This window comes from Medicago sativa, chromosome 4 (genome assembly GCF_051527215.1).
Source record: "Medicago sativa cultivar Bolivia chromosome 4, Bolivia_mono, whole genome shotgun sequence".
Taxonomy (NCBI): domain Eukaryota; kingdom Viridiplantae; phylum Streptophyta; class Magnoliopsida; order Fabales; family Fabaceae; genus Medicago; species Medicago sativa.
The window spans coordinates 83,655,592-83,671,733 of NC_140752.1; the positions used below are offsets into that span (position 1 = coordinate 83,655,592).

Sequence of the window (16,142 nt, forward strand, 5' to 3'; positions counted from 1 at the left end):
GTTTTTTTCTTATATTAAGAAGGATAATTACTCAATCACACTTATTCAAAAAAAAAAAAAACCATAATTTAAAGGGTTAATTATGTTTTTGGTCCCTACAAAATTGCGACATTGTAAGTTTAGTCCTTACTTAATTTTAATAGCATTTTTAATCCCTACAAAAAATTTATGCACTCAATATTAGTCCTTACTCAATCCAAATTTGTTTAATTTATGCTTAAACTCTTAAGTTTTTCAACAATTTTTTACAGGAGTGTTAAGAACGTTATTAAAAGGTCCTCCGAAAAAAATATCGCAAAAATTTGATTTCTACGTCCATATTTTTGTTACTTATATCTTAAACTTTTGTCGTTTTAAAAAATTCATATTTAATTTATTTCATGTTAAAAAATTATAGATTTTAGTAAATGAACCATTCATAGTGTTCTAAACTTGTATAAAAAGAATCGTTAAAAAATTTAAGAGTTTAAGGATAATTAAACAAAATTTATTTTAGCAGGGACTAAAATTATAAGTAAATTTTTTTTGTAGGGATTAAAAATGCTATTAAAATTAAGTAAGGAATAAACTTACAAGATCGCAATTTTATATGAACCAAAAACATAATTAACCCTAATTTAAAAAAGGAAAGTAAACCCCTCCTCTCCCCTCTATTTCCCTAGTAAACTCTCAATTCAAACTCACCCATAATGTGGGACAGAGAGAGCAGTGGTGTTCGCTGTGCGAGTTAAATTATTTTGAAGTAATAACTCATGTGATCCAAATATAAAATTGCATGCCGCATAGTTCGGATAAGTGTAGGAATTCAAAACTACCGATTGTAATTTTTTTTATTAATTATAATATTATAGTGAACTGGTAAAATAATACGTTTGATCATATAATTTATTAAAAATTAATATTAGCAAAAGTCTATTATGATTATTACATTTAATATTATTATTCCAAATTTACCCTTAAATTAAATATTTTTTTGGTAGTGACCCTTACATTGAATATAATACAACTATTCATATTTCAATGTTTTTAACATTTTCAAGGGTAGAATTGGAAAGGTGTTTTTATAAAGACTTAAATGCACTTAAACCATTTTCTTAAAGGGTATTTTTTTTTGTTTTTTCTTACATATTAGACCGGAGGAGTGTATGATTATATAAGGATAATTTTAAGCTACTTTTCCTCATCTAGTGATCGTGCTTGTCACACGCAATTTGAATGGACACTTACATTTTATGAATCTTGCGTCTTTGTTTTTTTTTTTTTTGGTACAACGTGTCTTTGCATTTCTACTTCTTGTATTTTTCATATAGGTTATGTTAACAAGAGGACACTTGTTACGAAACTTAAAATGAGAACTTTACATTGAAAATAACGTATTTTATGCTTTTAAAAAGTTGATGGCACATATTCCAATCAAATAGTGTTAACTATTTTAATTCCTTAACAAGGGCAATTTTAGTATTATTGATAAATTTTAATGAAATTTGGATATTAACCGAAAATTTCCGAGGTGTAAGTAGAAAAATCAAATTACAATCATAATGACAAATGCTAACCTGTGCCCTTAAGGACACATGTTAAGAAACTCGTTATAGAAATATACATACCAAAAGTCGTACATTCAAGTTTGCGGACGAGTTAACTCGTCATCTTGTATTTGTGTCTCTTGGTAATCGTGACTTTTACCAAGAAGACGAGTTGGTATTTGCATTGGGTAAAGAATCATTTTCGTCTATGAATACGTGAATAATCACAATTGTCTATCAACGTAACAAAATTACAAAATAGTCTTTGATTGTGTACTTTATCCATCAACATAGTGGATTAATATGAAATTAAACAAATATATTGAGAACTTATATGACAATGTGAACATAACATTTTAACATCATGACTATTTAGAGCAACGAAATGCAATATCAAATTATCAATACATTTATATGAATAAAATAATTATCTGACCACTCACATTTCGACAAAATATTATAGTCAGACCATCCACAATGCAGCACCCTATTTGGGTGCTTAAATGGGTCCCGACTATACACCTCATTCGTTTTATAATTAACACGTAATAAACACCCAATCTCTCCAACCCAACACCTCAAAATAATTATTAATTGGGTTCTAGCAATAACTTTATATCATTACATTTTAACAATAATTTTTATACTCATTCATAATTATATAATTTTAAAATATTGAAATAATTTAATTATAAATTATTAAAAAACAAACAAATTCAAAGAAGGAAAAAATAAAGTAATTAAGCACAGATTTTCTTTTTAAGGAGTAATTGAATACAAGAAATGTCAACTAAAATTTCCAACGGCTATGCTACAAGCAAATTCAAATTCAACTATTTTTTTTTAGGGAATCAAATTCAACTATTATTTACAACTATTATATAATTATTTTTTAATATCAAAATAATACAATAATTAAATATATAAAAAAAATAGAATTAATTGTAAAAGTGGGGCCAAGAGTAATAGGAAAGAGAGGGTGCCTATACAAACACCCACCTTCATAAACATCATATTTATTAGTGTCACAAAGGGGATGCTTATTTACAATGGTGCTTAATAGGGGAAGGACTCCCATTGCAGATGGTCTCACGTTTTTACAAAAAGCTGTCAGTCTTGTCGTATTGTTTGAATTGGTCCACACCTCATCTCGAGATACCTCGTCCTCAAGTACACTGAGAACTGAGAGAATCTAGCTAAACTCAGTAACAACCAATGTCTTCTGGAGGCGATCACACCCATGAACATGAACATGAACATCATCACCATGACCACGACCACGACCATAAGCATGGTGATTCATTCATAGGCGCTGATGGAAAAGTGTACCATAGCCACGACGGTCTTGCACCACACTCCCACGAACCAATCTACTCTCCCGGATTCTTCAGCAGAAGAGCTCAACCTCTTATCAACAGAGACTTCAATGAAAGAGCTTTCACTGTTGGCATTGGTGGACCTGTCGGTACAGGCAAAACCGCTTTGATGTTAGCACTTTGTCAGAATCTAAGAGATCGTTACAGTCTCGCTGCTGTGACTAATGATATATTTACCAAAGAAGATGGTGAGTTTTTGGTCAAACATAAAGCGCTGCCAGAAGAAAGGATACGTGCTGTTGAAACTGGTGGGTGTCCTCATGCTGCTATTCGGGAGGATATTAGTATTAATCTTGGTCCACTTGAGGAGCTTTCGAATCTTTATAAAGCTGATTTGCTTCTTTGTGAATCTGGGGGAGGTATTATTAATTTATTAGTATTACTCACTAAAGAATTTGTTAGTTGTTTCTAATTGAGTTAGAAAGACTGATTATAATGCACTGAATCACTAGTTTAGTGTGTGTTTGATATCACAATGGTTTGGTTTTGCCAAAATTATGGTGTTCAGTGTTCTGTCAAACCCACCACGAATCATGTATTTTGTATTTTTGGTTTCATAGTGGGAAGAGTTAAAAGTGATTCCAGACACGTAAAGATTTTTACACTCTAATGTATTGTTCATGTCACTTTTATATAAATGTATCCAAACATAAACCACTTCACATTTAACTCACTTTTAACTAAAATTAATTAATTCAAAATCAATTTTTGTTGCATAGTCAAGCACATTCTTAATCTATAGGTATAAAAAACTTTGATCATATTAGTACTTTTGGATCGTTAGTTTAGTTCCTAAAATTGTCGCGTATGGACTAATTCGATCAATTGTTACGGATGGAATAGTTTGATCTACAATTGGCAGTTTTAGACAACATTTTAGAATTTTATTAATTTAAGAGACTAATTATCTGACACCTACAATTTCAGGACTAAAATGTTGATTTACTCGCTCTATGTTATTACACTTGTTTATGTTTTCAAGTTTGATATAAAAAAAACTTTGGATGTTGACTTCAGTTTTTGTGCAGATAACTTGGCTGCCAATTTCAGCAGGGAACTGGCTGATTATATTATTTACATCATAGATGTATCTGGTGGTGATAAAATTCCTAGGAAAGGTGGTCCTGGAATCACACAAGCTGATCTCCTTGTAAGTGCTATACACAAAACTATCTCTGGCATGAATAAATCTGTCTATATACAATTCTTTTCATTTTATTTTTGATTTTGATGATTATGGAACTAATAGGTGATAAACAAGACTGACCTTGCACAAGCAATTGGAGCTGACTTGGGTGTCATGCAGCGGGACGCTCTTAGGATGAGAGATGGGGGGCCATTTGTATTTGCTCAGGTTAGTTTAGGACGTTATCTAGTGTTTCTTTCTTGCAATCTTTGTGGCTTTGAGTATATCCAGCAAGATTCAGATTCTCTGCAGTCAGGGAATACACACAGTCACGTAGCCAGCACGTAAGGAGTTGTCCGATCAAAGATCAGATGGCTTGGATCGCTTGATGGAGGGTACCCGACTTCAGGCGATCCAATTCCCAAGTTAATGCCTGTTAATATTGTTGGGTCATCTGAACCAATGTTTTAGAAACCAAACCGGACATCAAATTGGAAATCTCCGGGTCATGGTTCAACTGCTTTAAACTGTTTGAACCGAGATTGAAGTGCGGTTGAACCTTCATATAACTGAACCATAGCAGTGCCGTGCACAGTTCAGTCAATTGAACCGTCCAGTTTGGTTTTCAAAACATTGAGCTTTAACCCTTTATCAAATCAGATAGAACACTTTGAATATTTGGGAGGAGCGGTAGGGTTAGTCTGTAGTTTGCACTAACTTTGCTAATCGATGATTGCTGGAGGAACTATACAGCTCCATAAATTACATTAATTTGTATAATGATGAGAGTATTTGAGGTTCCATCTACAAAAGTTAATGCAAAAACACATATATTCTACTTATAGAAATATACTTATTCATATGCACTACTATCAAACAAAAATACTAAAATAGGTTGTTTGATGGTTCACCAAACAGCTAAGCAGCTGCCCTAAGCATATTGTCCATCAAAAAATTGCATGTTGGATTTAGTTGAGTTGGCATATACATTAGGTTTGTATCTTGGTCTTCGAATTAATTTCATTCTTCTTCTGCTCCATCTTAAATGTTGAGTAGAAAACAACTGGTCCAGGTAATAAATTTGAAAGAGAAGTAAATCCTCCCAAGAATAATGAATGCCTTCTTTCCATGTTATTTCTCAAATTACTGGTGTTTGCTTGTTATTCTTTCCGTGTTAATTTCCTTTCCTTTTTGCTTCTCTGTTGAGCTCATTGCTCTCCCATCTTGTATAAATACCATTCCCATTGTTGAGTGTATTCTGAAGTTATTGTTTCATCTTTCATAATAGTAAGGAACCATTAATACAACGTGAATGACCTAACCTTAAAATCATGTATAGCCACAAAACCACTGAGCATTTTGCCTTGGTATCTGGTTGGAATTGCATATTTACCCTGTTTAAATAACTGAATTGTTCGCAAGCAACTGTCATAGATCCACAATCAGAATTTATATCAGACACATTCAGAGAAAATTGATTGATAGATCGATTGGTGGATATGTTGTATAGTGAATCTTAGATTTGTTTTTAAATAGGAAATTGTGAGTATTTATGATTGAAAGTTGGCAATATAGCATTGAATGTGTGTGTTGTGAGTATTTATGATTGAAAGTTGGCTATATAGCATTGAATGTGTGTGTTTATCTCATTTGATTTATAGAAGTGAATCAAGGTTTACATGAAGCATTTTTTTCTTACCCAAATTTTACTTCTGCTTATATAACTATTTAGTAGAACTGGTTCAGAACATGGAAAGAAACAAAATACTGTGGGCGAGTTAGGCTTCTTAGTAACATCTATAAGGCAGTAATAATAACACAGCTTATCGTGAGCTTATCGTTGTTCAACCAAATCACTCACCTTATATCACAGCGATTTTTTTCGGTCAGAATTTAAATTTCTAGCAGCCTAACAGCATTCTTTACATGACCTTTCTTGTATTACAAATAACGATGACCCACCAATATTTTACTACTCTTGTTAACTATCTTTCTGCATCAATGTACAGGTGAAGCACAATGTTGGAGTAGAGGAAATTGTGAATCATGTTTTACAGGCATGGGAAGCAGCCACAGGGAAGAAACGCCGTTGACATTTCTTTGAAAAATGTTGTTGAACTCGGATTGGTCAACAGGGGAATGATATATAAGAAAGCTGGTAGCTCGAGTGAGGAGTGGAGCCTAGTCTGTTGTCTTTTCATTCATGTTAAGAAACTATTTTTTGAAGCATGTTACCACCTTGGACCTAATCAGTGTGTATGAGTCATGCGTCTATCTATCGCCAGTGGTCATTCGGTATAAATATGCAAATTCACACATCTATAAAAGTGTATGGAACTATGGATCACATGGCTACTGTGTTAAATAACTCTTTTCATTCATGTTGAGCTAGTTGACATCTAGATCTCTTCATAAATATGCACAAGCATATATGGATTATTTTATCACCTTCATTTAGCAAATACATGCTACATCTGTCTAGATTGCTTCAATCCATTAATTAGTCTATTCAATTTAATTGAGTAATAGCATTAAGGACTTGAATTGTTGTGTTTGATGTGCAATGCTTATCCAGTATATTTAATTTTGAACTTCAATATGTTCTAGTCCCCTAAAATAGGGTCATTATGGATTTTGATCCTTAAAAAATTGTGTCAATGTTGTCTCTCTTTTCTGAAAATGATCAGTTAGTTCCTCTTAGCTAGAAAAGAGTGACTAAAAGCTGACCATAAGAATGCAAAGTGATCCAACAAGGGTGTTCATTTTTCAGAAAGAGGGACTAAAAATATACTCAAGTCTTAGTTTTAAATGTGTTCTTATGTGGTAAAAAAAAAATTGGGTGCAAATGTTCTTATGCTGTATTTAACAAGCTTATGAACTCCTTTGGATTGTTATTATTATTTGCAGGCCATAATTTATGGCAGATCCATCATCATGCCAGGAACACAGTTGACTAGAGACCAAATTCTTATAAAAAAATACAGAGTTTTCAAATGTAATGTTGGTTGTTCATTATTATTTAGGATGAATCAATTTGAAATATACAAATCGTCTGCAGAAGGGTTAGCTGGTCTAAGCCACCACATGCTTATTTAAATGTAACATAGATGAATTATTTCCTTTGGATCGAAATGTTGTTGGTAGTTGGCTGCAAAATACGTGGTGGATAGCTTTCATTCTTCATAATCAAATTTATCCAAGTATGTTGTTGTTTTAGAAGATTGTAGAATCTCACTTGAGTCTTTATTTTAAAAATTCCCTCGTATCTTAGCAATAGAGGAACAAATGTGGCAACTCATATCTTAGCAAGGTAACCACATTAACATCTCTTCAACATTTTTTAATATTTAATTATTGATGAAATGAATTAATTATTCTCCAGTTAAAAAATGGTGTATCCAAAAAACAGAAACTTTTTAAAATATAACAAAGAGCCATAAAATATGAATCTTCAAACAAAAAAAATTTTACACAAATTTTTCTTAAACCAACTGTCTAATTATTTAATTTGGTGATCCAACCATTGTTTAGTTGTCTAGTTTACTCATAGCAAAAAATTGGTATGAATGTCTTTTTGATGAAAAAAAAAGGATGGATATTGGTAATGCACAACAGTACAGAAAAAATCTTTCAAAAAAGAAAATAAAGTATAGCAAATTATAAATTTACAGAAAAATGTTTCAACCATTGTAGTGCGATCCTGGAAAATGATGTGAATATCTTAGCGAAACATTTTTTTTGGACCTTTTTTACAATGAAATAAACAAAAAAAGTTGAACATGCGGTGAGCGTGGATCGAAAAAAAGTTGAACATGCGGTGAGCGTGGATCGAACACGCGACCTTCAGATCTTCAGTATAACGCTCTCCCAACTGAACTATCCCCGCAGATATTAACGTTTTACTATTTATAGTATAAAATGTTAACAGACAATGGTATGTTAACGTGGGATGGAAAATAATCGCCATTGTTTTCAACAGTTTGGTTTTTTTCTTTATTGCCTGTCACCCTCCCACTGCTATCTTATTTATTCTCTTTTTAACACATTCTATGGTGATACATTTCAAAAAACATTAATATTGATGATATCTAACTCTCTTTCTTTCATTTTCTTAACTGATCAATTCATCCATAAGAATGATAGCTTGTATGTGTGAGCCATCATAAACTTGATCGTTGGAAATAGACTGCTTGAGCTTGAGATCAAAGTATTCATGATTGGTATGGTTACTCGTGAATGAACAACACCACAACCTTCCATTTGAAGTATTGCAATATAAATATATCATCAGATCATATTTAATTATTTTTTCCAAAAATTACAGTCCACACACTGCTTTTTACACAATTGTCTACACAACCTATATGGTCAGTATTCACATACACACTTATAATATGTACATGTGAAAACTATATATTGAAAAATCTGTGAAAAAAAATAATGACATACACTAATCGAACTTCACTTTTTGATGAATGCACTCTATCATCTTACCTTTCATAAAATCATAATTCATATCCCACTTACATATAAAGTGCATGCACCAAAAACTAAAGTGAAAAATTAACAAGCCAACAGCCTAATCAAGATGTAATAGAAAAGAGTCATCCTTTTTTTTTTTTTCTTTTTCAAATCAAATCAAAGTAAAAAATGTCAAATCTCACTAGATCATGGCAAACACTTGTAATACCCCGTCACGTGATTAGTCAAACAAATTTCCAAGTGCATTTATCTTTCCACATGCAATTGGCAACATCTCCTTTTGATTTTGTTGCCTTTGAGGAATATCTTGGTAAGATGACATAGTTGATTCATCACTTCCTTCAATCACTCCTTGCTTTCTCATATATTCCAATTTGTCTTGGAAGAGATAAATCAATCCAATGAAAAAGACTTCCACTGTAAAAAGTATAGTCCAAAACAATGTGCTTTTTAAGGTTCTCTTGTGATATGCTTTTAATCCCGTGTAAATGTTGATGATCCCCACAAGGGAAACTATTGTCCCTAGTATCCAGTGTGCAAAGTACCAATAACTCCTCTCTTTCTTTCCCCTGCAAATTCAATTAGAATATTTAAATCAACTATCCCTATATTAAAACATTACAGTGTAGGATGTTTGATTTTTTAAAACATTTAACTATTTTCATTTCATATTCTTACTTTAAATTTTTCAATTTGTACAGACATTCAATGTAAAATTACACATAAATACATTTAATTATATTCAATTTTTGTGACACTTTGTTATATTAGTTCTTAAAATATCCTTTCAAATATCTATGTATAGGTGTGATTAATGCGTAAAATTAGTCCTCAAACTTTCATACAAAGGGACTAATTTGTCCCCAACATGAAAATATGAGGAGCTAATTTAATATTATTTTTTGTTAGACCCGTTGAAAATTATGAGAAACTAAAATGAGTTTTTTTAGCCTAAAAATAACAAGGCAACAATTTTGTGATGACTAATAAAAAACAGGAAATACAAATACAAACTTTTTTTCAAACCAAATATTCTAAAGTTTTCCCTGCTGATTAACATGCATGCAGAAATACAGAAAATTAAAATGGCTATTTCTACTATGAAGTTTGTGTTGTTGGATTTATTAGCTTTATATGAGGTGTAAATATTAATGAATTAACCTGTGAGGTCTGAAAAATCCAATGAAAGCTTGCACAAGTATAACACCATAAAGTGCTAGACCTAATCTTTGATGGTTATTATCAAATGAATTCTCAAATTTTATCAATGACATAGCAGCTCCAACTGTGGCAAGAAGCACTGAAAGCATCTGTTAGATGAAATGTTAGACTATTTTTACAATGAGGATAGAAAGGTAAAAAGGAACATTGAGTATATATACTGCATCCAAAGAGCTTAAAAAAAACTACAACTTCTTCCAATGTAGACGACTTATAGTTCTAACTAGTTCAGTTCAAATGATAAATAATCATAATAATGATGTTATCAAGAAAAACAAATAAGAGTAATATAATCTTGCATAAAAGAAAATAAAAAAATAAAAAAAATAAACATTGGACACACCACTATAAAAGTTAAAGCAAGTTATGATTATGTTGTTACACAAAGATCAAAATTTCAATGATTACACAATGTAACATTCAAGAAAGCATCTTGTATACTCCACTAAGATAATTTAACACTATTCCACTTGTCAAGTTTTTAACAAAAAAATTGTACTACTTTCATTGTATAATTTTAATCAACAAGAATTAATGGAAGAGATACATGACCTGAAAAGCAACATGGAAATAGAAGAGTATTCTGCTCCTTCTTGATCCAGGTTCTGCTTTATTGGACCCTCTAATTGTAAGTATCCCAAGAGGCATTAAGAATCCAACTGAACCCCATAGAAGCAATCCATGTAATGCTATATCTGATGCTTTTTGATGATTTACCTGCTATATTAACCACCAGTACGTACTTATAATAAAGGAATGATCACTGCTAAAAACTGGTCATTTTATTAACCACAAATCGGTCACTAAATTGATAAAATGAATATTGATGACCGATTTATTCACCAATTTAAAATTGTTGTTAAACCAATAGCTGCTAGATAGTTAGCAGCATTGAGAAGAAGAACATGAAAGATAAAATACATGCAAAATTCAAAAGAAATTCGTATACCTTGTGAACTTTGTTATTTGTGTTCCTGTGGCTGTTAAACTGATTCACTTCCTTCAAGGTTGTGCATTGAGTGAAAGGTAGAACAAATGCATAAAATGAGACTATAACAAAGCACACTGACTTGTAAGAAATGCGCATTCTCCTAGCACAATAACACAGCAACACAAAACTACGTACAAGGTGCTAATTACTACCCTTAAGCTTCTCCCACTGTTTCTCTCTGAGTTTTGAAGCTAAATATGCTTTAAGATATGATTGTTTCTGGTATGGCAGAGGGAGCTTTTAAAGTGTGTTAATGAAGGGACTTATCTGCTTTTTGTATAAAGAAGCTTTAAATTTTTAAGGGAAGGATGCAATACAATTACAATACATGCAATATGAATATGTTATATGTCATGTCACTATGTAAGTTAGTTGAATATAAATTTTAGCTTATATTAGAAAGAAAGTATATTAAAATTGAAAAAGTTGAGACTATACTACCTTACTTTCTAACGTGGGGTTGGTTGACATTTGATACTATAATAGGTCAAAATCCTATTGATGTGCGTTTGAATATATGTTTTAAGGCGGACAATTTGTATGTGAAGATAATTAAAGTGGATAAAATTAAGTCAGATCGATCAATGACAATTTTATTCTTGGGTCCATAAATCATTTGGTACAACAAGAATTGCTAGCAGCAGATACCTTGTTTAATCAATAAAAAGAAAATGCTATCTATCAACAGTATAAGTAGGAGTTCAGTAAAGGTGTTAAAACTTAAAACTTAAAATAGTGAAAAGACTTAAAAGGATAAACATTTCATATTTTGACTAGTTCATTTGTTCGTAGTAACCTCACATGTGATGTTGATGGATCAGTAGTGTCTTTGATACAAGTTTGACACAATTTTAAGTCGGTAATGCTTTGATGTATCATGATGTGTGATTAGGGTCGTCATGTTTATCATTTGATCGGATGAAAGTGCTCATCATTCACATTATATTTTGAATAGGCCAATTATATATAGTATACAAGCGTGACAAGTCTTACACCACATACAAGTTTATTTTAATCGTTGTATCAAATGTGATATGATGCAACTTATTGATATGTTCCTTCCACCCTTAAGCACGCCACACCGTGATCTGAGGTATTGTCAACTTTGGATGTAAACCTTTCACAACTTTGTCTTTTGTAAAAGGAGTCTTGCTGGTTTGAGGAGTGCGGGAGTTGTGTATAAACTACACATAGCCTCGACTCTCAAGCAATGTGGAACTTTTAAGGTGTGCAAGAACATCTGCCCCCCAGTCGAGGCTAAGGGAGAGTTTTCTGGACTCGATCCCCAGTGAAGTCTCCACTGATCCGGTTGGACTTGAGAATATGGGCTTGTTGGGTTGAGATCTGTTATGTAGAGGGATTGAACTTTCGTCGTCCACCGTGGGTCGACTTGAGTCCTTCTCCATCGGAAGAGGGGCGATGTACCTTCACGTGCTCCGACGCCTAAGTCAATTGAGAATACGACTAATAATGGGGGTAAGAAATGTGTTACCTGATCCAATGCTAAACACGAGTATATATGGTGAATAAATAGGGTTTTGGTTGTCAAGCCTTTATCTGGACAGTTGTCCCTGAGGGACAAGTGTGACCATCTACGTGGTCTTCTTGCATTGATTCAGACTGGACGGTTATGATCTGTTGATCTGGACCATCATCCAGTGGGGTTTATGACGTGTCCATCGTATGGTGTCGTATGCTCACGGGTCATGAATCCAACCCGACTATAGTCGGAATGGGCCTTAGCCTAATCCGAAATACGATCCAATGATAAAAAAAAAAAAAAAACTTGTGTATAATGCAAGACTAATTTACTCATGCACATTAGATAAAACCTCTTAAATACTCATCAAGAGAAACAATACTTGTTTGAAGATTAATAGAGGTGTATTCAGTTTGGTTCTGAGATAGACAAGTTTGAGGATGCGTCCTAACCTAGATATAATAGGACAAAAGAAGTGGAATTTAATGTTATTATTTTTTTGGAAAAATGATATGCACCGCTCGTGTAAACTATTTTTACACCAAATGTTCAATAAAATAAAATATGTGGTAGTCATTTTTAAATATCAATTACAAATTAGGTTGAGCTCTTCCATGATGGTCCAACGTGAACTAGTACTTTTTTTTTTTTGGTGGTCGGGGTTTGAACTCTAGACCTTGCATATGTTATGTATTGTCCCTACCAACTGAGCTAAGCTCACGGGGACACGTGAACTAGTACTTAAAATCATCAGAAGTTTCATCGACAATCAACGATACTATTCATAAATAAAAACACACATTCGTTTTAATATTTACGAATTAGACAATGACTTAATGGACGTCGGTTCAATACATGTTACATCCGTATTTTCCGCTGTTTTTATCAAACTAATGTTATTTTAGTCATTGTTTCATTTGTAATCATGAGGAGGATCATTAACATCTACTACAAAAAGACGTCGTCTGTAGTCTTTCGTCGACAACACAAAACTACAAGGTACTACTGTACTATCATTTGCTCTAAGGCACATGTTATGTTAGCATCTTTCCATAAATTTTTCATTTGTACAATGTAAGAAAATTAAACAAGACTGATCCTTAGTCTAAAGAAACGGTTAAATTGTACCCCTATCCATGGTTTTCAAAATGTTTAAAAATGATCCTCCTAAACTTTATTATACATGTTTTTTTATTTAGATGGTTTCCCTTCCCTCTATGCCCTTAGTGTTGCTCAAAACAAAGAAAATAGCCTATCAAAAGGCTAGTTTATAAAGAAGAATAAAAAGGAGTAAAAAATACACTATAGAAACGGAGGGACTTCAGAGGAATACGGGGGGCCTAAAGAACAATTATCTATTTTTCGTAGGCCCATATTTTGAGCTAACAGGTTCAGCTGATGCCAAAAGCCCAGCCCAAGATATACTTTCACAAAACCCTAATCCATAGATAAATTTCTTCTTCTCGCATATAAACGAAAACCATCGAAGCTTTGTTCTCTCTGAAGAAGAAGAAGGTGCACGCCGGCGGATTGAAGCAGGAATCCAAAACCTTCAACAATGGTACGTTAACTCCATAAACATTGATCTGTAATAATTTCACTACAAACACTTTATGGCTTTTAATTTCAATTGTTAAGTCATTGAGCATACAAATCGATTTTCCTTTGAAATTGAAATTGAAATTGAAATGTTTTTCTCTAAGATCTGATGGTTTGTGAAATGGTTGGTTATGTAATTGTAGTCGTCGAAGAGAAAGGTTAGAGAGCCAAAGGAAGAAACAGTGACTCTTGGTCCAGCTGTTAAAGATGGTGAACAAGTTTTTGGTGTTGCTCGTATCTTTGCTTCCTTTAACGATACCTTCATCGTGAGTCTATTTACCTTCGTTTTATCATTCATTCCAAATTGTTTTGTGTGTTTTTTGATTTGTTGTTGTAATTCATTGAATTGATTTATTGCAGCATGTAACTGATTTGTCTGGGAGAGAAACACTTGTCCGTATTACTGGTAAGTGTGTTTTGTTTTGATTTCTTTTATTTCTTTTATCATTAAATTTGATCATTTTTGAAGTTATATTGAATTTTTTTCTCTATCTTAGTTGATTTGTGTGAATATCAGTTTTTATCTCATGATATTTGATTTATAAGATTATTATGTTTGATATGTGTTTTGTGGAACTCTGTTTCTATGGAACTTTTTTATTTTCAACTGATTATAAACTTAAGCAATGCCAAAAGTGAAGATTTGGGCCCTGTTTGGTTATTTCCAACTTATAGTGTGTGCACTTATCATGATTAGATATATGGTCCATTTTGATTGACTTATTTTTTAGTTTAAGAAAAATAGCTTATGCAAATAAATATACTTATGACAAGCTTATGAATAATACATAGAAGCTTATTTATTTCCGTAAGCTGTTTTGCATAATGTCAAAAAATAAGCTAATCCTAACAGATTCATAAGCTATTTCTATAACAATAGATAATATAAACCCAAGTGTTTTCATATAAGCTATAACCTGTCCTCACAAGCTATTTTGGAAAATTTATGAAAATAAGCTGAAAACAGCTCATGACATAAACATATGAAAATAAGCTGAAACAGCTTATGAATGTCAAAAGCTGTCTTCCTAAGTTCTCTAAAACAAGTGTTTATGCTAGTAGATAAGCTTAAATAATCAATTCCAAACAGACCCTTCTTGCCATTTACAATTTTGCTCTACCCTGATAATATAAATGGAGCAATTCTTCTATTGGCACAACACCAAATAAAAAACATTTGGGCACACTCACATCAGTTGCATCAAATGAAAAAAATTAAAAGAGAATAAAATTAAATGATGTTGATTGATGTGATTAAATTAATTTTGTTTTTATTTTTTTCATTAAGTGTGAGTGTGCCCAAATATTTTTCATTATGGGTTGTGACCATAGTAGAATTGCTCATTTATAGATCTTCGTTGCCATTAACCAGCTGGATGCATGTCTAAGTCTGTTTGTCTTGTCTAATTTACTATCTTTCAGGTGGAATGAAGGTCAAAGCTGACAGAGATGAGTCATCTCCATATGCTGCTATGCTTGCTGCACAAGATGTCGCCACCAGATGCAAGGTAATTGCATTTATTTGTATCTTGTTATTCATATGTGCTTTTTCTTGACAAGCCCCTGCTTTTAATTTGATTGAATTCGTATAATCTGATTGCAATTAGCTGTCATAATTTGCTGATCCTGTGTTCTGGAACAGGAGTTGGGCATAACTGCTCTTCACATCAAACTCCGTGCCACTGGAGGAAACAAGACTAAAACACCAGGCCCTGGTGCTCAGGCTGCTCTCCGAGCCTTGGCTCGGTCAGGAATGAAAATCGGTCGCATAGGTATTCTTTTAGTCCATTTTTAGGATGCATGTCGTGGTAAATTTGTTCCCTGCTGCTCTAAGCTGGTGATGTGGTCTGGTTTTTATGTGCTTTTGTTTTTTGTGTTGTGTTTGTGAATCTTGTTTATGAAGTAATAGTTCTCCTTCCCAGTTACTCTTATTTTGTATTCTCAGCATTTGACGATGAGTTTCTAAGTTTTGATATCCAGCTTAGTATCTAATTAGCTTGCCTTTTGTTTTTTAAATTTGCAGAGGATGTGACCCCAATTCCTTCTGACAGCACCCGCCGAAAGAGTGGTAGAAGGGGTAGAAGGCTCTGAGTTTGCTATGGTATTATGGAAGGAGCTGCTTCTGTTTTTATTTTGGTCACCGTGTTTTTGTTTCTTTCCAGACTGTATTATGGCATATTCAAATTTAGCTTAATATCAGTTTTGCTACTTAATTGTATTTCTTGAGTTCGTTGACCAAAAGTTCTACATGAGTTTATTTAGATATAAGTTAAGAGTCAAATGAAAGTTTTTCATGCTTCTTCTATTTGATTTACATCTTTTGCGGATTTGATAAATTGCT

At 32.7% G+C, this 16,142-nt stretch overlaps 3 protein-coding genes and 1 non-coding gene across 5 annotated transcripts; 2 read left to right on the top strand and 2 right to left on the bottom strand.

Annotated features, from left to right (window-relative positions):
- Window positions 1-2,656: 2,656 nt before the first annotated feature.
- On the top strand, window positions 2,657-6,572 carry UREG (urease accessory protein G). The gene is made up of 4 exons (XM_085708023.1): window positions 2,657-3,261; window positions 3,931-4,052; window positions 4,152-4,256; window positions 6,038-6,572. The coding sequence occupies exons 1-4, from the start codon at window positions 2,742-2,744 to the stop codon at window positions 6,119-6,121; spliced, it is 831 nt and encodes a 276-aa protein (XP_085564149.1). The 5' UTR covers window positions 2,657-2,741; the 3' UTR covers window positions 6,122-6,572.
- Window positions 6,573-7,841: 1,269 nt separating this feature from the next.
- Window positions 7,842-7,914, bottom strand: TRNAF-GAA (transfer RNA phenylalanine (anticodon GAA)). Its single transcript has one exon. It is a non-coding gene; the product is annotated as a tRNA-Phe (tRNA).
- A 488-nt stretch (window positions 7,915-8,402) lies between these two features.
- Window positions 8,403-10,933, bottom strand: LOC146932860 (cytochrome b561 domain-containing protein At4g18260-like). 2 transcript variants are annotated; one of them, XM_085708025.1, is made up of 4 exons: window positions 10,681-10,933; window positions 10,284-10,448; window positions 9,672-9,820; window positions 8,403-9,079 (listed from the first exon to the last, which is right to left on the bottom strand). In XM_085708025.1, exons 1-4 carry the CDS (start codon window positions 10,816-10,818, stop codon window positions 8,731-8,733), a joined length of 801 nt encoding a protein of 266 aa, XP_085564151.1. In that variant the 5' UTR covers window positions 10,819-10,933; the 3' UTR covers window positions 8,403-8,730. The 2 variants fall into 2 exon arrangements, with proteins under 2 accessions (XP_085564151.1, XP_085564150.1); XM_085708024.1 differs by having other exon boundaries at window positions 10,284-10,451.
- A 2,751-nt stretch (window positions 10,934-13,684) lies between these two features.
- LOC146932861 (small ribosomal subunit protein uS11-like) lies at window positions 13,685-16,106 on the top strand. Its single transcript, XM_085708028.1, has 6 exons — window positions 13,685-13,763; window positions 13,945-14,067; window positions 14,162-14,207; window positions 15,224-15,309; window positions 15,444-15,573; window positions 15,825-16,106. The coding sequence occupies exons 1-6, from the start codon at window positions 13,761-13,763 to the stop codon at window positions 15,890-15,892; spliced, it is 456 nt and encodes a 151-aa protein (XP_085564154.1). The 5' UTR covers window positions 13,685-13,760; the 3' UTR covers window positions 15,893-16,106.
- Window positions 16,107-16,142: the final 36 nt, after the last annotated feature.